Source organism: Lottia gigantea (assembly GCF_000327385.1).
Source record: "Lottia gigantea unplaced genomic scaffold LOTGIsca_32, whole genome shotgun sequence".
Taxonomy (NCBI): domain Eukaryota; kingdom Metazoa; phylum Mollusca; class Gastropoda; family Lottiidae; genus Lottia; species Lottia gigantea.
Window position 1 is genome coordinate 2,273,790 of NW_008709073.1, and position 22,065 is coordinate 2,295,854.

General features: G+C 34.4%; 2 protein-coding genes across 2 annotated transcripts; both read left to right on the forward strand.

Moving 5' to 3' along the window:
- Positions 1-1,285: 1,285 nt before the first annotated feature.
- On the forward strand, positions 1,286-10,454 carry LOTGIDRAFT_162150 (hypothetical protein; the record flags this gene model as incomplete). The annotated part of the gene is made up of 12 exons (XM_009058075.1): positions 1,286-1,366; positions 2,697-2,827; positions 4,900-5,078; positions 5,923-6,006; positions 6,297-6,454; positions 6,894-6,942; positions 7,408-7,510; positions 8,037-8,151; positions 8,884-8,944; positions 9,097-9,266; positions 9,762-9,913; positions 10,304-10,454. 12 exons carry the CDS (start codon positions 1,286-1,288, stop codon positions 10,452-10,454), a joined length of 1,434 nt encoding a protein of 477 aa, XP_009056323.1.
- A 625-nt stretch (positions 10,455-11,079) lies between these two features.
- LOTGIDRAFT_119744 (hypothetical protein) lies at positions 11,080-20,326 on the forward strand (the record flags this gene model as incomplete). The annotated part of the gene is made up of 13 exons (XM_009058076.1): positions 11,080-11,147; positions 14,932-15,010; positions 15,548-15,600; positions 15,848-15,948; positions 16,450-16,559; positions 17,107-17,189; positions 17,435-17,580; positions 18,009-18,071; positions 18,335-18,465; positions 18,715-18,861; positions 19,235-19,326; positions 19,661-19,807; positions 20,077-20,326. The coding sequence occupies 13 exons, from the start codon at positions 11,080-11,082 to the stop codon at positions 20,324-20,326; spliced, it is 1,470 nt and encodes a 489-aa protein (XP_009056324.1).
- Between the last annotated feature and the right edge of the window lie 1,739 nt (positions 20,327-22,065).

Sequence of the window (22,065 nt, forward strand, 5' to 3'; positions counted from 1 at the left end):
ACTCATGGGGTATGTATACATGTAGTATAGTGTGACATTTTTTCAACGCAACGATATTCTTAAACTATCAATACTGTTTTAGAGCTGATATTCCAATTCACTTAAAAATAATCAGCGAAAGAGAGCGAAATAGAAGTTTGACTAGCACTTCTTGCTGACTTCTGTCTGGCCTCCTATATAATTATTGACAAGTATATTGCTATTTGCTATCTCTATCTACCTCTTTATAGTTGAATCATGACAGAAGTCGACAATGTGTCGAAGATTTTTGCATGACAAAATGCCGACAAACTATTCTAGAAAGTACGAACTCCTATCTGATCCGTCAAAGTTATTTACATGAATTGTGATTATTTTTTTCATTCATTAATTTGTGTAGAAGATGGAGACATAAAAAAAAAAAATGGAATGATAATATATATATATCAATGATAGAAAGGTTCACAACCATCTTTTTTAAAGACATTATGATTATCAAGGCCGAAGAATGTACGTACTAAGTGCCCCTTATCCCTTATATTTTTTGGAAATCTTCCTCTAGATCGACACACCACCGGTATATCTACAAAAGTATTGTTATAAGATTTGAACGACATTTAGGAGCCGAGAGCTCATATAAAAAAAAACAAGAGAATCTTCTCTAATAACTAAGTACAGTGTCGTCATCAGATGAAATGAAGAAGGAGGGAGTAAACATGGGTATACATAAGTATGTAAATTGTGTTGAAAAGTTATGATATGTTGGTATTAAAGAAGCGTTTTATACCATGATATTTGTGTTTTTTTTACCCAATGCAATGAATGAAGTTTTACGTTGTACTCTGGCCCGTTTTAAAGATACAGTCATGTCTCAATAATATGATACGGTATAAGTAGTAAAATCATCGCACGCATGAAAAATAATTTTCTGTTTGATATTAAGTAGGTAAATAATCTACATGGCTAATTATTAATAGTAAGAGCTAGGGTAAAGTCGATCATAGAAGTAGACATATATATAATTCGTGAGATAGTGAGAAATTCTTGAGTCTCTGTTTACATTTCTTATGACGTGTGCTATAATCAAATATGAAGATTTAAAAATGTAAAACATTGTATTTATACTGAATGGGATGGTTAATGCGTGATAGTACATGTAATGAAAATAGGATTTTTAATTATTGTATCGGATGTATTGTATTATAAAGCATATAGGGCCTAGGATCCATACAAAGAAAATTATTAAACCTACGTGTGCCACTAATTTGCTAACCAACCGGGAATTATAGAGAATAGCAAAGTTATAATGAGATGTGGTATGTTACAAAACGTATCCACATGTGAATGTGATAGTGTGAATAATATTAAATGTGTGTTAAAGAGACAGGTAGGCCATTTTTTTACCAATTATACTTTAGATTTTTTTAGCCAAGCCAATCAGTTATAGTGTTCGACATTTTAGCCTTCAAATCCATGTGTGTCCAGACCTATCCGTTAAAATGACGACTCGTCATATATAGCCTAGAAAAGACAAATATAGAAATAGTGATTTAAATTCTTAATTAAAGGAATTATGCGATTTTCGTACATTTCTTGTACTTCTATTTACATATATTCAAGATTAAAATCAATCCCCCAAAATGGCGCATCTGTCCCTTTAACATAAAAATAATGTAAAAGTTTACAAGCGCATAGCTTGATTCTAACGATTTGTATTTCATGAGGGCGTAGTGACATAATATGCCTTTACTTAATCCAGTGTGTTGATATTATCGAACAAAATACAGCATTAAATGGTTAGATTAAACGAATTAAAAGGAAAATAGGCCAATTGCATTGTGTGCAGAATTAAACCTAACTAACAAATAGAGTGAAAAGGTATGTCATTTTTTTTTTTACTTTATGAAATAATGGAAATTAACCGGATGACGGATGTGCCGAAAGGAACATTAGACTGTTTATGCTACAGTCTGAATATAAGATGAGTTAAATTTTGTTATAACTCTAAAAGCAAAACGGAATGGTATGATATACTTTAAGAATCTCTTACAATTTTAACTCTTACGATGGCAATGCTAAGAATCAGGTCCGAGCAGGGGCAACATAATTATTTGGGGGAAGGGGGGTAACAATGATAAGATATTTGATAAGTTACAGAGCTGTGATAGGTATTTTTCAACACAATAATAATTTATAAAAATCTGATAGGGCCTACAATTTTGATGTAAAATTACTATGCTATATTTGCATACAATATTTGGTAGTTCAACCATAACATTTCTCACGAAAGATATTGACTGATATAACTGATAATCCCGTGTACCTTTAATAGTTTAATGAAGCTCAAAGGTTAATAGTCGATGACCGAAACTTTTGCCTTTAGTCATTTAAAGTAGGAGAAGTAGACGATTTCACCGCTTAAAGGGTGAGTGTGGTAGCTCATGAATTGACCAATGTTCAACAGTACATGTACTGTCAATGTCGGTTTTTGCAATATTGTTAGTAGAGCGAGCAATACTTGTTTAAGAAATTCTTCATTACGATTACGATATGAATACTTCAAAATTTACACTGGAAATTTGTACACACCCTCCCTTTAATTGTTCAATATAGATTTTGTAACCGTCAAGGATAATTTTGAAATTTACGGGGGGTAATTAGGCGATTTGTAGTCCAATATCAACGTTTAGATAATAATAATATATCTATTCAGCCAGGATATATTCTCCGACATGATAAAAGATAGCAGGAAAAACCTTAGAGGAAATCACGAAATAGTAAAGATTTATATGGGGAGAGGCGGTAATGCAATCGATCAAAGATCTGAAAGGGTAATGGAAAGACAAAGGTATACAGTAGACAATAGAAGGAAGTAAACGATCTGTTTCTTCTGATTTGTACTGTATCAATAATCCGAACATAGTACGCCACACAGGACACCCAGACGTCAAGTTTACAAAGGTTTAAAGACCGCCTAAAAGACCGTTGGCGGCGATTTAGTTTGGTTCCCCTGTGCACGGTGTGTAACTAAGTTATAAGCAAACATATACGTAACGTTATTAGTTAGCATAGCAGTCTGATTAAAACACTGACCAATGTACCTTTTTTTTCTTTGCACGAATCATCTTATGCAGTAGCTTGAGCTCCAGAACATTGGAAAATGCAGATATCAATCGAAAACATGTTTCTCAATATAATATTAATACCGTAGGTGTAATTAATGGATGCTTTGAAGACAAAGACAAAAAAGACAGCTCAAACGTTAATCCTCAATAAAGGAGGCCGCTACTGTCATAGTCTATAAACAGTCTTTCTAATCCTCCAATTAGCTAACTGAAAAGTTAATCCATATTTATTTTATTTATTAGCAGCTAATGTAGTTAAATTGCTATTTAGATCTTTGTGCAAAATTAATGCTTTTGTTATATCTGACAGTATTGATATGTTTTTTTAATATAAGATCCTGCCACAGTAATCCTTATATCATCTTTAAAATCTATTGTTAATGTTTGTTATAAATATCAGAAATTAGAATTTTCTACAGTCTTCGGTAGGTTAGCCACTTAGCAGTGTCCGGTACACCATATTGTAAAAACGTTATCACTATTAGGCGACTTATCATTGTAATGTGTATGTACAATTTCCGATATAAAATGTTAATGCAATCGATCAAGATTTTCCGAAAGGGGTAACAGGAAGAAAGAGTTTGAATACCCTAGCATTATGGTGTATGTTTAATGAAAAAAAATGAATTCATACACATTTCTACCATAGAATATTTGTCCATGGCCTAGCAATTACTAGACTATCGCACTTGTGTACGTCTTCCGGTTTGTTGGTTTGGAACCGTTGTAAATAGAAATAATTTTAAATTATTTATCAAAGTCTTTTATAACCACTGATCGATACTGTTTCACATGTATAGGCTATTCGCTCGAAGTATCGTTCATTTCTAAGAGAACTGTGGAATCCAAGGTTCAGAATTAAAGTTTCATGGATTTTGTAAGGTGTCTATCATGCAGTTGGGAGATTTTCAAATAAAGTAAGCTAATTTAAAAAAATAAATAAATTATAAAATTCCATTACAGGGCAGCAATTGTGTCGATTATGTATCTAGCAAATGTGTTTCCGACTATACGCTCATGTTGATATAGAGCAACACAGGGTAATTACGCTGTGTCATTTTCAGGCGAACTGAAAACGCAACATAAATGGAGTAGGCTCTGATGAATATTACTAATGCACCTGTTACTAACTTTCGACAGATGTCGAACACTAAACTTAAAGGTACAGATGCGTCATTTTTCTACAAATCCAACCTTAATCTCAGAAACGGATTTTTTTTTAGCTAGGCCAATGAGTAGTAGTGTTTACAGCTCACCGTCGAAATTTGAGCCTGCAATTCCACGTGAGTCCAGAATTATCCGAATTTGAAGGGTAGTATGCAAAATTATACTTTAAAATATTTCTTAACAGCTAGTTACTTAAATGTGTCATCCAAAACATAGTGTACTAATTGTTAATTGTGCAGTTTAGAGTAAACTTTCAGAATAAGTAGGTGACATATTTGTCTATAATTTGGAGTTAATTTGACTAAAATCTGCACATTAATTTTCCGATCAAAACATAGAGATTTAAAAGGTTTTACGAAAACCTTTTTAAATAGTTTTAGCGTTCTAAAATTAACTGCAAGATACTTATATAGTTAAAACTTTCAGTGAAGGTTAAAGGCACATTTCTTTACAGTCTATGGTTTACTTTCATTTGAGCTCCTAACTTTCCCTAAACTTCCCCTTTCTACTGAAAAAAAAAAACAGACTGTCCCTTAAACGAAATCTATTATTTTGGTAAGCACAGTTTTCTGTTATTACGAGCAATTCAGATTGTCATTTTATTCAAATGCCAATTATTTCGTTTCAGAATGCCAGATCCTGAAATGAAGAGAATAAATTTAAAACAACAGAGTTACGATGTCAGTACCGAAGATGTCAATCCAGGGTTGAAAGAAGATGCGGAATCTATTTTAAGCATTGTTGCAAAGCTTGTCGTAGCGCTTTTGTGTGGTGTTGTTTTCGGATTCGCTGCTGAAAAATCACGAGGTAATGTAGAGCATTCTTAGGCTATTGTCATTTTAAATATAGATCTATTAAAGATGTAAAAGTATATTCTTCTATAAATTTCTCCATTTTCCCTCTATTATCTTTAAATATAGCCATGTGCAATGAGTTTTAGGTTAATGAAAAATTTAACCAATCAAAGGCTTAATCGTTTTCAGAGTATGTAACCAGTCGGTGTGTAGAATCTTTGGACTATAATTTCATAATTTGACTTCATACGTTGTGATGAACAATTTGTTCAGATCATCGTTGTCGAGAGTAGTTGGTTATTTCTGTAATATATTGCCTGTGAGATAAATTCTTTTCCACATTTCCGAGCAAGGCTCAAAGCCCAAGGCTTCACATAGTAGACAGGCAACTTTCAATCTATTTTATACCCTACACCAGGCCTGTGCAACCTACGGCCCGCGGGCCAACTGCAAGATGATTTCATGTGGCCCGCAACTTCATGTACAATTTGAAGGAAATGCGGCCCGCAAATGCTTCTTTGCTCTTGTCACTGTCGATGTGGCTCGCAGATTATCACTGCCTATTCTGATATCGAAAACCGCTATATCAGCTCTGTGAATCTAACCAATCAAATCGTTAACAAGGTCTGCACTGTGTAAAACAGTGATTTTATGTCAAATATGTCTGCTATTTGCAATGCACATTGAAATACGATATTGAATAAATGACTTGAAAAAAATTGCATGTTTCTCATTGTTAATTCCATGATTCATTTATGGTTGGTTCGTGGCCCATGTCCTACTCGCATCCCCCAAATGTGGCCCGCCGTTGCGGAAAGGTTGCACAAGCCTGCCCTACACGCTTGCTATATTTTCAGTATTTGAACCAATGTCTATAAGAGAACAGATGGTATTTGAAAAATGGATCATGTTAAAAATGTTTCTAGCAGCTGTTGCTACAGGTATATAAAATTATTGCATTTAGTTTACTAAATAATTTGGTGTCATGGGTTCGATTCCACTAATTAGACCATAAAACAGATGCTACGATCTGTTCTTCAGCTATCTTGTCCTGGTCGATATCACATTATAACCACGGAGAAGATTGAATAATAGCACCGACAAACGTGACCTACATTCAACGCCGTTATAATATATAGTTTGTTGCAGAACGATGGTCGAACTTTACCAAATACTCGGTATACGCAGTTCAATGTATCTGACATCTATTCTTATATTTTTTTATCTCTAGGACAAGTTTGTTTGAATTTACTGTCAGTTTGTAGTCGAACAAGTGAAAAATTTAAAAAAGCCAGTGAACAATTCTTCAAAACTGTTTCTGAGAAAGGATTGCTGACGTCAACGCTTGGTCCTTTCATACTCGGTATCGGAATGACATTGTCTGGATCGGTAAGTTGAGAAATCCGTACCACCATTTCCATTCAAAGATTTGCTTGTACGAATTATGGGCTTGGAAATGTTAAATATTTCCTCGGAGGGATATAGAAATATCCTGACCCATTTTTGTTTTTCGTGAATAACATCGTTACCAATGGGTTTAGGGCATTACGAAACTCGAGTAGTATCATTTGCATTTGTTTAGTTTTTAATGTACATATATTGGACACATTGAAAATGCAGTTTTTTTTGGTGAAAACATAAAATTTCAAACGCTTCTAGCTGTTGGCCTACCATGTGAATTCATTGTGAAGTCCCCAATGTAAGTCACTCTATCCCTATTTGTACCCCCCAGTCTTGAGATTCTTGCGCCGTCTCTGGCTGTGAGCGAAAGATTTGACAGTAAAATAAACAAAGATATCATAAAGCTCACTGTAAATTTACATTACAGTGTCCAGGAATGGTACTGACTCAGGTTGGAGCTTGGTGTCCAAATGCAAGTAAGCTATTTTTTTCATTGCAGCCACAAAAACAATTGAAGTGTTAGAAAGCTAGTATACCAGTATTGCGATATAATTTTCTGTAAAATGTATGAAATGTAGACATCATTATTTTTAGGTTAACTAATCATTCATATTGGCTACATTTGACAACCGTAGATCATTCATAGGTTGTGATTTTATATAGTCGAGTGATTCAATTATTACATAGAAGTCTAAATAGTTGTTACTTTTTTCTCCTGTTGATAAAACTTGATATCCGTGTGACAGTTTAGAATGAAAATCTGTCGTCCTGTTTGACATCTTGTAGCTTTATATCCAACTCTTCATTAACGGAACCGATTGCTACGATCCCTTCTTCATGATCATACATTTGTTCAAAACATCGTCATACATTTTTTATCCACGAACACGGTCATATAAATGTGTTTGCGTCTCTATTTCATATGAAAATTGTTATTTCAGTATTTACATTGATGGGTGCTCTTTTAGCTGCTTTAATATATGGCATGGTAGCCCAGCATATTCAAAACTTTACACAACCAAAAGTGTCGTATCAGTCACTCCAGTAAGTAAAATCTCGCTTCTATAAAACATACCACTTATGTCTGAATGCCACCACATAATAAATATTCGAAATGGTCGGTATTTGAAATGGTTATCGACAAGCGCGTGATCTAAAAAAAATATTTTATCGTTAGGGGTTACTCTATTTCTCCCACAATCTTGCAGTTGTCAATATATATTTGGTGATTCCACAATTGCTATAGAAAAATAGTAGTTTTACAATCCAAACCATCCTGGCAATGAATTATAAATACTAGTGCTTGGTGTCGCCAAACATGCCACGATACGATACGCATTGCGATACAAGGGTCACGATACGAGACATATCGCGATATGGGATAATGATCCTTACTTTTTTTTCTGGAATGAAGGGTACCGTATCGTCAAGTATTGATCCATGACCTCGCGATGCGTATTGTGGCATGTTGTATCGCGATACATCGATTCATCAATATTTCGTGCCAACAGTAATGCCTACTAATAATTAACATTATTTTACCATTAAAATGTATTTTCTTTCATTATAGAGTCCATCATACCCTCAAGAGGCCTTACATATTATTTGCTCTACCTCTAGCAGGATTCCTTACAGTGGTCGTGGTTTTACTAGAAGTTTATATACCTTTCACCCAGGATTTAGAAGTGAGTCTTATTATAAAAATAGCCCACATTTGTAATGGCAGCTAATTTGACAAGAGTTATCAGTAAATTAATGTTTCTGAGAGTGAAATTTTCATATTTCATGGGTTTGTTTACAGCTTACAATTCAAGAACAAGGGCAATAACTCATAGTAAATATTTTCGATTCGTCTGATTTTCAATAGGGTTCATCCTTGGTTGATTACAAACACTCACACCAAGTTTCGTCAAAATCCATCAATAAACCAGCTCTCTATCGTGTCCACAAACAATTCAAGAATAAGGGCAATAACTCATAGTAAATATTTTTCAATTTGTCTGATTTTTAATAGGGTTTATCTTGGGTGATTACAAACACTCAAACCGAGTTTCGTCAAAATCCATCAAGAAACCAGCTCTCTATCGTGTCCACAAACAATTGTGGACAGACAGACAGACAGACAGGGGCGACGACTATATACGCCCACATTAATGTGTGGGCGTATAAAATGGAGTTCAGTTGCAATTGACGAAGTAAGGTATTATCGATACAGTAGAAAATAGTACCTATTTTACGTCTTACTATTTTCTACTGTATCGATAATCCTGAACCAGAGACAGTAGCTCGTCTATTGGCAGCTTTATACGGTTCACTTTTGCATCACATTCAGCTAACATTATGTTATTGAGTTTGCGATTATATTCAGTGGACATTTATTTAACATAACTTACGATGATTATCAAATCTCATTTCAGAAACCAGAACTTCAAAAATCCAATATATTTGAAACAAGAGCCTGGCCACCATTTGTAGGCGGTAAGTACACAGAATCAGAAATAGGCAATGGGAAATCAAAAACATGGACCTTATGCAAAATGTATGCAAATAGTCACATTATGAGCAGTCCTTGTATAAAAAAAAAATATTTAGACCGATTATGTTCATGTTAATATTTCGTTCTGTTTTAGGTTGTTTGATTGGTTTATTGCAACTTCCGGTTGTTTTAGTATTAGGTGATACGATTGGTGGAAGTAGTAGTTACGTAACACTTGTTTCACAATGGGTTAGAACTCCTTATTTGAAGGACAAATTCCCATATTTAGCTGAGCGACAAAGTGGAATGGACAATTGGTGGCAGGTACGATCGGTCTGATGATTTTAGTACTGGCATAATTTCATGTCTCTCGTACATATCCTCTTTATTCCAGTCGATTGGTATGTCTTTTAGTGTTCAGACATCTGATCATTAAAACATGTTTTACATTTAGTTGTGATAACTAATCAGATTACTGTATTTACTGTATAGATATTGCTAACTGCGTCTAAAACCTTGACGGCATTCGCCACCTTGTATCTCAGAAGTTTGTGAATGCAGCAATTTGATTGGATTGTACGATAGCAAAGCTAAGTCTCCCGAGGTATAAGGCGGTATGGATAAATGTCATTCGACCCGACCAGATCTAACGAAGAATCAACAACCAAACCAACAACACAGAATCATCTAATTTGAACCAATCCAACTACCAACTACTACGACTACCAACAACTACCAAGTTTGCGATATCAGCATCCGCTGAAAGCGAACGTTAACTTGTCATCTACCCATTTAATCACCGTTTTTTTCTATTTAAAGGTTATCTACGTTATTGGTGCCGTTGTAGGAGGTCTTGTTTCTTCTATGTCATCAAACTCTTTCAATGATGTTCAAGGTGTGGGTGTGTTCGAGGCTCTAGTTGGTGGATTCCTGATTGTCTTTGGGGCTAGATTTGCGTCTGGTTGTACAAGGTAATATAATATTTTTACGTCATAAACTGAAGTTAATGCCAATTATAGAAGAATATAGATTTTGGTTACTGGTTATTCAGATACATTCCGAATAGGCAACAATACGAAACTGGTAGATTGTTACACGGTGGCAAAGAGCTACCATTAATGAATGAAGTTATTATATAACATTGATCTTGGTAACTTTCCTACAGAAACTTTTTGCAAATCCTTGTTAGATTATTTCTATTATTATTTGTCGTTATTTATTCAATATCTCATGAAAAACATCTGTCGATCATTTTCGTGGCGCTCATGACCGATATAGTCCTGGATGATAAAGCTACAGAGAAATTTTGCACGTCAAGTGGCAGGTTTCTGTGCTTAGAATGTAATATCTTGTCATTTCAGTGGACATGGATTATCTGGTGTTGGAATGTTGTTTTGGTTATCATTAATAGCTGTACCATTTATGTTTGGTGGGGCTATATCTACTGCTTATATAATGAGAGCTGTGAACGGGGCCTTGGATCGTTATGTTAATTCTACATTAGAACTATAAACTCTTGATGGGTGTAATTGAACTATAGTGGATGGACTAATGTGAATTGTGAGGTTGTGGTGATAAATTGAAACTTTTGTCTCTACCTCGAAAGAATATAAGAATATAGCCCTTATAAAGTCTGTATGTGGTGGCGCTTATCTGAAATATGGCTGCGCAAATGGAAATGAAGTATTTCAACTTAATCTTGAAATTGAAGTTGATTTTGATAAAAGATGGCGGAACGGGGGATTTCTATAATTATGTGTCACCAACTGGACAAGGAGATATTGAACGCCACACCAAAAATAAAAACCTCACCGCCAGATACGATTGTGCTTTGGGTTTTGGTTAATGCGAGCCACACAACTGAACCGAACCGGAAGTTAATAATTGCGCGGAAATAAGTGTCGTTAATATCACTGATCAAAGATATATGTGAGAAATGTTGAAAAATCTATTCAATAATACTGATGTTATGATTATTTTTCTGAAGTGAATAGTTTTTGTCTATTTTCTGAAACATCTGATCCATAATATTAACACGAGTTTAAATCCGTGTACAAAGCGTTATTTCTAGTCATTTTGATTGGTACAGTTGTAAACAAGCTGCTTCTTTCTGAACTGAACACAAGCTGCTTTTGGCATGGTTTTCTGTTGGGTTCTTCTTGCAAACTGCAAAGTAGATTATTCTTACAAACTGTATAATCATTTGTAAGAAACTGGATACAGACATTTCCTTCAATTGATACTAACGCTTACAATATTAACAAACACTTTATTTACATCCAATAACTTAACTAACACTGAATACTAAACAATAAATATAACTCCGAGTCTAAACCAAAAGGGGAGATTACCTGAGGTAAGATTGAACAAATCCTTCCCCTAAAGTTATTGATAAGTATATACCGACTGTGTGTTAACAAAGAATGTCGTCTCTGTCATGTGCACATTGGGTATCAAAGGCGATGTAAGATATAACAATAGACAGTTGAAATTATAGATAAATACTAACACCCCACTGTGCGGTAATACTCAAAGACCATGACATCTTACTTATTCAATAAAGAATATTACAATATAAACAACGCTACACAGTTGGTCGAGGTAAAGGGATTGTAAAGAGGTTTTAGAAATGTTTGATGTGTATCCGGGGCACTTTGACTTATTCCAATTTTCAATCAGACGTCTGTTGTTTTTGCAATTCCACTAAATATAAACGTTTTATGACGTCATCAAGTCCTTATGTAGTACGTACAGCATATTGTGTGATTAGTGCCGTCATAAAACACTTCAAGTTCAAGTGGAATTGCACGAACCACAGACGTCTGATTGAAAATTGGAATGATGAAAATTGATGCTATCAGTGTCCCGGATACACATACAAATTTTAGAAAACCTCTTTACTATCTCTTTAATGGAAATTTATATTAATTAGCACTAAAACAAAAATTCTTGTAAATCTGTAATGTAGCTCTTACATCTTGAAAATGTTGTTACTTAAGCCTGCAGCACACGGGGTTTTGGTTTTTTGTCTTATCCGAACGACTAGACGCTTTTTTCATGTCTGTTTTCGGACCTGTATCTCTGATAAGAGGAAACCGGAAAAACATAAATTGAATTAGACCAGTTTTCATTAAAAAATTTAAATTCTGTCTTATCATTATTTACATCGAATCATACATAATCATGCGTTTATCATTGTATACATAATTAATATGACGTCATTGATAGCACAGATCCCAAAAGTTTACTGACCCAATCAGCTCTATCTGTTCCGTACATAATAAATCGAATGTAAGTCAGGTGAGGAATTCGTTATATCGATGTCATTCTTAGTATGAACCATGTGATAGTTGTGATTCATGCCCTATATGCATTCTACAGCTTCAAAAAATGCGGCAGTTTTTGTCGCTGTTTTTGTTTTTTGTTTAGTCCAGAAATTTCAATAAGGATCAAACATTAAAAAGTAAGAATGTTTTTCTCAAAAATTTAGGACGAAGGGGAAACAAAAAATGTGTTAAATTCGACATTTTTTGAAAGAGTTCACAAGAGGCCTACTGTCTTCTGATATAGTAGGCCTACTTTAAATTTCTGCACTTTATCACGTACAAGTCATTAAGTTCAATAAAATCCATGACACAATTATGTTTTATCGGTTCAAACACAATAGTAGCCTACAGTGACTAGGTTTTTGGTGAATTCAAAACCTTTCCCATGCCTACCTGACTTTTCTGAAAGAATTAGGTTTGCCACTTTCGGGAGATGATTTAGGTCTTGAATATATTATGTAAACGGAAAAAGCACAATTCCTTCAAATATACCTCAAACCAGAAATTTCACTGTTTTTTCTGTACATATATATGTGTGTTTTCTATATAGGCCTACTATGGGGGAGTCATCAAGTCGTCAAGGTAACTTTCAAACGCGGATAATTCGGTACACACATGTATTTGGATTCTCAAATTTCGAAGCATAAATGAACTTACTGCCAAACTGAGTTGTGAACGAAAATTGCTATCCTTAAAAAAGAGTTTTTTCTTTCTTTATTATTTTTCTTAACAAAATTCTACGAACTAAAAGTGATTAATATTAATATTTTACAATACAATACACAATAAATGTCTGTCGCAGTTTTGAGACATGTTTTTCGATGGCCTGTCTCCAATTTAATGCCTTTTCATAACGTAATAACATACAATTCTAGTAACCTAGTTAAACTCAACATTGCTAAATATCTGCATAAGCAAATAATAAAGATGTGTTTGTCGATTCACGTTTCTGTTCACCTTGTGTTGACTTTAGATGTCAATAGCTTCATTCACACTCCAGAATAATCCGGGAAAGTCTGTCTAATTTGAATTTCAACTTATACGAAGTACGTTAAACAGCTTTTAAGTTGTCAATTCCAAACACTTAATCTTAAAACTTCGTCTTATACCTTCACTACAATAGTCACTATTCTTTTATCACGGTATGTAGCGAATATAGCCAATCAGAGCTCTTCATAGGAAGATTGTAAACATTATGGCTTATTGTTTATATATAAACTTTCTATCGAGAACTCTGATTGTATTCGATATTGTACAGTCCAATCAAATTGCTGCAAGATCAGGAAAAATCCAGTTAGTAGGCTTCACAGAACTGGGCAGATATGCGCATAAAGAGAAAGCTTCGCAGTTGGAGATCGCAAAACAGTAGGCAGCACCAAATATGCATCTTTAAAATAGAGCGGAGTTTTTAGGATTAACTACCGACGATCATTTCGTACTTTAGCGCCGGCCTAGAATTCTTCCCATATTTCGATTTGATCAACACACGTCATAAGGTCATAAACGTCTTAAGGTCATATGATAACCCCAAAATGATAATGATATCAAAATTTTGATAACGACTGATATTTAACAACGAAATCATAATCAATTATCATTATCACCTTTTCATCTTTTTCAATCATTATATGACACAATTAGTGCACTATCAATGTTTGAATAGTTCGTTAGTGGCAAACACTGAGTTTAAAAGATAAACTTGGAATACACTAGAAAAGATGTTCATTACGGTTTTTCTTTGCAGTTTTATACTGGTCCTATTTGTACGCTTTTATTTGTAAGTATCAATATTTTGAATTCACGTAACAGTTTGTTTGTTTGTTGTACGAATGTCTAGAGTATTTCAGTTGAAATGAACTCGATTGATATATTTTACGCTGTACTGTTCTGCACCATATTGGGCTATTGAAGACGATCAATACCATGATTTTGTCAGTGTAACCACACTGACTTTCTTGTATGCAAGTCTAAAGTTTTGCCCTCCATTGCAATGAAGAATATTGCTACCATTCTCACTCGCAAGGTAAACCTTGACACCTATTGCCATTTTGTGACGGGACTGTCATTTTGATATCCCATTCAGAGAGATCGGGTTGCCTATGATGTCAGCTGATATTTGGTATCAAATTCTTGGGAACATGAAAATATTCATCTTTATATTTGCTATCCTTGGGGGGGGGGGGGGGGGGGATTTTGACAACCGACCATCCGACCATCCATTACTGGAACCAAATACATATAATATACACCATGGCCTCTCTGGATATAGTATTTATACCCACCCCCCGGAACCACCAAGGCTGGCTACGGGCCTGCTGGTAGCTGCGACATCATCCTTGCCTTCTCATCTACAAGTACACCAAAAAATGCACTGATCCTTAAAGCTGAAATTTAGTGAAAATGTATCTGATCATCACGAATATTGATAGTCATTAGACAGCATTACATGCAATTGCAATAGTATGCGTAGGATTTCTCTCTGAAAAAATATGATAATGACCATAAGTATAATACAACTTGCAATAATTTTTTTGTGTCATTATATTGTACCGTCAAGGTGACATCTGATAACGCCTCCTTCGAAAGGTTTACTGGTTGTAAAATTACTTTACAATCCAACATTTGGAGAAAATGTTTTTCAGAGATCGGAAGAAAGGACAGAGAATATTTCAAGAACTTGGTATTCCAGGACCATCTCCTAACTTTCTATTTGGAAATTTATTAGATTTATGGGGTAAGAAGGTAAGTTTGCTTTGTACATTGTTTTGTAAACAATTTCGTTAAAAATTATCAAAGGTTATCTTGGAGGTGAAGGTTGAGAATAATATGGTGTGTTTTCGATAGTGAAACAAACACAGTCATGCAACCTAGATTTTGCCACCTCTGTGGCTGTACTTCCTTCTTAGGAGAGTGGTTCCTTAACATCCAAAACAATGTTAAAGGGATTGTAAAGAGCTTTGGGGATACTGATAGAATCAATTTGTCCATTCCAATTTTCAATCAGATGTCTGTGGTTATTGCAATTCTACTAAAAGTAGGTTTTGATGACGTCACCAATCTAAAAATTTGCTTTATCACATTAGACCCTTCAAAATTAGTTAAAACTTCTTTACAATCCTTTTAATCATTTTTAGCTATGTGGAACACTAAAGGTATTTCGAGTTGATAAACCCAGTTGCATAGTGGAATCTGTGTTCCAAAACAGTGCGCATGTTCGTTTGCAACAGCCGTCTGCTAATTTAGATTAATGACGTACAGTAAATATTGTTTTCGTTTTAGGGATTTCATGATATCTACCAGATTTGGAATAAAATGTATGGCAAGATATTCGGGTAACAATATTTTTCTGAATTATCTGATTTTTTTTTTTTATCAAGTATATGCGTAATGTTGTTAGGCCTACATTGTAAACATCTAAATTGCAATGTGTTTGAGATTTTGTAATGTTAAAAATAAGCTAAGAATCGCACCCTTTTAAACTGGTAAGAAATCAATTTCAAAACGGTATATCCTCTTTTATAGTGTCGTTCTTTAACCAATACAAGTTCCCCAAGTTTAATCCATAATGCTATTTTTCAGATACTTTGAAGGACCTTCTCCTATATTAGTTACATCTGATCCAGATTTTATCCAAGAAGTTTTTGTCAAACAATTCCAACGTTTTCATGCTCGAAAGGTATGTTTTGCAACTTATTTTAAGAAGTATTTGAACCCTTGTTGCCTTTACTCAAATTCAAATTGGTGTCGCTTTGCTCACAAATGTTGGGTTGTGCCTTGACCCTTATGTCATCTTGGGTGATCGACTGTATACTGTTTTGTAACAGATAAAGTTAATCTTTGTTTCAAGGACTAAGAATCAGTGTTTTGGTATAATGAGGTGTCTCAGAATAGTAGTTGACAAGTTTATGAAACTATTTTGTATTTTGATGTGGAAAATTTGTTAAAGATTTTGCGCACAATTGGACAATTTGGACAATCTGCAACATATTTCAAATCAACATTCATTGTTGTCACTCTCGCTATTGTAGATAAACTCCACGTTTGATTCTCATGCTGTCAAATGCTACGGTCATCTCAATCTTGCCTCAATTAAACGCGGACAGCTAAAGCGGGTATCACAGACTAGTGACGCACAGTTGACCATTTCTTTGGTACATCATTACAGGTGTGGCCCGTACAAGCAGATCCCGAGAAAGACGAACGAGTCCATATGTTTTTTGCTATGGGTGATAGATGGAGAAGACTAAGATCGGTTGTTAGTCCTGCCTTTAGCTCCAAGAAAATGAGAGAGGTTTGTTTTACTGATTATTGATGTCCTAATTGTTTGCCTTCCGTTGCAATATTTTACAATACTGACCGGCTTACTATCTGCTACCATCCCTTCCAACAGAGTGCCAGTGACACGATAACAGTAAAGCAATACTGATTTTAAAGACACCATTGATCGTAGACCCTAGAATACACCTACCTAACTGGGGGGCAGGCTTCCAGTGAACGCCACGGGGATATCCGAGCAGGCCCTTAAGAAATTGCCAAACATAACGTCTTTATATCATAGTATATGATTAGTAAGTCCATGTACTAACTTATCACGTGAAAATCAATGAATATTGTCTGATAAACAAACAACTTGTAGATGCACTGAACATCGAGCATATCGGGCCATATTAGCTTTTTAATAGGCGTTCAAGTTTTAGGTTGGCATCCACGGAATAATATTGTAATCATTTAACTGAATTTTAATCTTTAAAATGAACTCAACAAAGATGTCAATGTACATGTCATCTTGACTTGCAAACTTTCGTTCGTTTTTCAATAATTGTCTTATATTTGTATAGATGACGCCTGAGATAAATAAAACGATTGATGGTTTATTGAATACTATAACAGAATGCAAAGGGAAATCGGTGGATTTTTTATGGTAAACATAAAATTCAGACTCAGTTTCTCTTAGAATGAACATGAAAATCAATGGCCCATTTTTTGCAAATACCAAATAAGGGTATATTTATATGTTCATCAGTGAACCTGGTGTCTTAACTGTACAACAGAACAGAATCCCTGTATATGACGATAAATCCATAAAACGTATTAATTATTGAAAAACTCTGGAACGTAACCAACATCAGATTAACGGTAGTGATATCATCATTCCTTTCGTTTCAGTTTATTTCAAAGATTAACATTAGACGCTATAGTTCATTGTGCTTTTGGTTTGGATTCTCAAGCTGTTAATGACGATAAAGAACCATTTTTAACTCACTGTCGTGGAGTAATAGAAGATACAACCAAACAACCACTGCTGTATCTTTGTGGATGTAAGCTTCTTCTTTTCTTAATTCAATTGAAAAACTTATTCAGAAACCAGAAAGATTGAGATCTTAATAGCCTCATGAGATTTTCATAGCTTTTAATCATTTAATTTTATAGCAATGAATGATGCATCTACTGCAGGGACGGTGTGGTGACAAGCATACTTTGAGCTGTTGACTTCCTCGTTTCAAAACAGGTAAATTAGGTATCCAATGGTCTTTTCCGGTGTCAGCTATCATTGAATTGCTTATGCAACTGTTGATCTTTGCGGTGTATGACAATTGCCGATTTGTAATTTTACATTTCAGTTATAATGCCGACTCTTCATGGATTATGGATACGAATTTATAATTTCCTCCATTATATAAAATTCAATCCTGTATTTTGGCTGGAGGAGAAGTTGGAATGCGTCATAATGTTTAGAAAGGCGGATACAGAGGTGAGGTCTACGCTGTTCTGGTGAGGAATATTAAGTTGACACAGGTCAACTGTATGAGTAGAGACCTATAGAAATATACATTTATATGCATTTCAAGTAAAGAGCTCTTGGTCTCTAGGAAATTGCATCTTTCAACAGCAACATTGTTTGATGTTCCCAATGGACGACATTGCTAGCCCTAACCTGTATTCTTGACGATAATTGTGATGAAATCGGTCAATGATTTATTTCTACGCAACTTGGCGAATAACTAGTCTCTCAATGTCAGTATTGTATTAAGCAGAACTCCAATTGCTTTTGATATTTCAACTAAGGCATTAATTTCTTTATTTCCATTCAATTACAGAGCAGAAAAAATGACCTGGTACAGTTATTGATAAATGCTCGAATAAACAATATCAACGACCCAATGTTCAATATAAATGGTAAAAACTTGTCAGACCAGGTAATTATCAAGTCAATCTTCTACATCATAATTATATAGTAATCAGCAATCAAGGGTCTTTGAATTTGTCAAGGTTCCTCATTAGAATTCCAATAGACACCGGCGGCGTTTTGCAAGAAAGCTGGTCGGAAGAATCTGAGAGTGTCTGAGTGGCACTCGCACAATCTGGTCTAAATTCATGAATGACCAGTTTAGTATTAGACACTAAAGAATAGTTCTGCATTTTAATCGGATTTGGTTTAATTCTAGGAGATCGTTCAGCAGATGTTGTTATTTCTATTAGCTGGGTATGAAACAACCAGTACATCACTGTCCTATATATTTCACGAACTGGCTAATAATCCAGACATACAAGATAAACTAAGAACAGAGATTATTCAGCATTACCCCAAAGAGGTAAATTTATTAATGTATATTTTATATGTCATTGGACAGTTCGAGGACTCGCACTTGTACAGATGTATTTAACACTATTCTAATTACATTGTTCGTTTTGAAATGAATGATATATTCAGTTCGAATCTTGAGAGCAAGGCCGTAGCGCAATCTAAGTTTTAAAAAGGGTTTCTTGACACTTGGTTTGGTCGTAATTTCAAAAGTGAGACACTTTTCTCGTTTGGTTCATTTGCTTCCACTACGTTACAGCATTAGAGAATGAAATCGCTTTCGCAAAAATCGTCCAAAAGCTAAACATATCATGAATTATCATAGGCAAGTTTCCTGTGCCACACAGGGTGTTGTTCACCTCAACAATACGTGTATATTTCAGGACGATCAACCTTCCTATGAAAATGTGCGATATCTGAAATACCTAGACTGGGTTGTCAAAGAAACATTGCGAAAATATCCTTTAGCGAGTGTGTAAGTATGTATGTAATTCATACTGATTTGTGTCGTTTCTAGAAGGCCAAGAGACGACCGCTCCTCAAATTGAGGATGGCCCGCCTTTGCCTCACCTCCAGTCTCCTTTTCGTCTTTAATTTTTTGATCATTGAGTTCTGAAAAGACTGGTGCTTTGACCATCTCGAGGCCCTTTCCTTGATCCTGAACTTAAAGATTCATTGAAACGCCACTGATTATTGGGGATATTAAGAAGTTACACAACAATTACGGAGCAATTCATGAATTTTTCTAGGACCAGAATCACAAATAAGTAAAACCAATGTCATATACAAATTTGTACTTTGCTTTGTAGGATTGTGGCAAGAAAATGTATGGAAACGTGTGTAGTAAACGGATTAACTATACCAAAAGGAATGGTTATACAGGCAGATTTATGGTCACTTCATAGAGATAACGATGTGTGGGGAGAGGGTGATATGGAACTCTTCAATCCAGAAAGGTAAATATTGTCTCATTCTGACCTTCGATGATAAAGACTTAAGCAGTTCTACCAATAACAACGTGAAAGCCATAAAATAGCTCACTGCTATCTGTCCTTATTTGTTACACTATGTTTTGTATGACCTTCCATGGTAATTACTTTTGAATAAGAAACGAATGTACCGAATTTTCAGTCAAAATAATAATATAAATAACTGAAATTTAGCTTCATAATTTCAATGGTAAATATTTTGACTACACTAAAATATGTTTCGCTTTTTTTTCTAGATTCTCTCCAGAAAATTCAGCTAAGCTACACCCATGTGCTTGGTGCCCGTTTGGAGCAGGACCAAGAATGTGTGCTGGGTTGAGATTTGCTGTTCTTGAAATAAAAATGACCATAGCAGTACTTCTTAAAAAATTTCGATTCACTCCAGCAGCTGACCATCGTTTGGAAATGTCTGAAGGTGCAACAATTTCACCAAAATACGGGGTTCGATTGAACGCCGAGCTTTTGATGTCTCAAAAGGTTTCCTGAAAACTTCAAGAGTCTCGTGTAATAAGCCGTCTCTGCAGTTACAGCTGTGGTGTAATGGGATTGATTGCAATTTGTAAAAACGATGTTGAAAAGTGATTCTGGAGGGTTGCATTGTGAGATAGATAGAGTATAGAATCCACGAGAGTTGTATTTACAGACATACAGTTTTGTATCGCGTACACGTACTTCAATATTATATGATGATGTGAAAAGGTATCGACTGGTCTATAAAGCATCAGAGTTTATATGGACTGGTAATTTATATAAACATAATGTGGGTTAAAGAATATGGACTGGTAATTTATATAAACATTATGTGGGTTAAAGAATATGAACTGGTAAAAGAGATAAACATTATGTGAGTTTAAGGATATTAACCAGTCAATAATAATATAAACATTACGCAAGTTTAAGGATATGAACCGATAAATTATAATATAAACATTACGAAAGTTAAAGGATATGAACCGGTATATAACGCAAGGTTAAGGATATGAACTGGTAAATATATCATTAACATTGCACAAGTTTTACTATATGAACCGGTGAATTATAATATAAACATTACGCAAGTTAAAGGATATGATCCGGTAAACATAATATAAACATCACGCGAGTTTAATATGAACTGGTAAATTATAATATAAACATTAAGCAAGTTCAAGGATATAAACCGATAAATTATAATATAAACATTACGCAAGTTCAAGGATATGAACCGGTAAATAACGCAAGTGTAAAGGATATGATCTGGTTAATTATAATATAAACATTACGCAAGTTCAAGGATATGAACCGATAAATTATAATATAAACATTACGAAACTTAAAGGATATGGACCGGTAAATAACGCAAGTGTAAAGGATGTGAACTGGTTAATTATAATATAAACATTACGCAAGTTCAAGGATATGAACCGATAAATTATAATATACACATTACGAAAGTTAAAGGATATGAACCGATATATAACGCGAGGTTAAGGATATGAACTGGTAAATATATTATTGATATTACGCAAGTTCAAGGATATGAACCGATAAATTATAATATAAACATTACGAAAGTTAAAGGATATGAACCGATATATAACGCGAGGTTAAGGATATGAACTGGTAAATATATTATTGACATTGCACGAGTTTAACTATATGAACGCAAGTTCAAGGATATGAATAGATAAATTGTAACATAAACATTACGCAAGTTCAAGGATATGACACAAGTTTAATGATATGAACAGCTTAATTATGATATAAACATTACAGTTTGTGATTTGAATCATGCGATTTTTTATCAATAGGCCTACCTAGAATTTCTCTAGTTATTAAAGCTACATGTGTGTTTTTCAATGATCACAGTTCCTAGTTGAATACAATGCCAACTTGTAACAAAGGAAATAGCCTACCATACTTTTATTCTTGAGTCCTTTTATCAGTATCTTTGCATTTGTTATTAGAATCGTTGTCATTGTTATGAATAAAATTTCTAGATTTTGTTATTTTTTTTCTTTAGAGGTTCGATAACAATCACAATCTCTAACGAAGCAGAATATTGGAAATTTATGATAAATAAATAGAATTTAGATGTTATTTATTTATTTGAGTTGTAAGAGGGGACGGGTTGGGTGAAAACATGTTTTTCAGATCACTTCCAAAAACAGACAGGCATATATCCAGGAATAGATGTATGCTTGTATCGTTCAAGTAAAATGGGCAGTATGTATATTTTCATTATC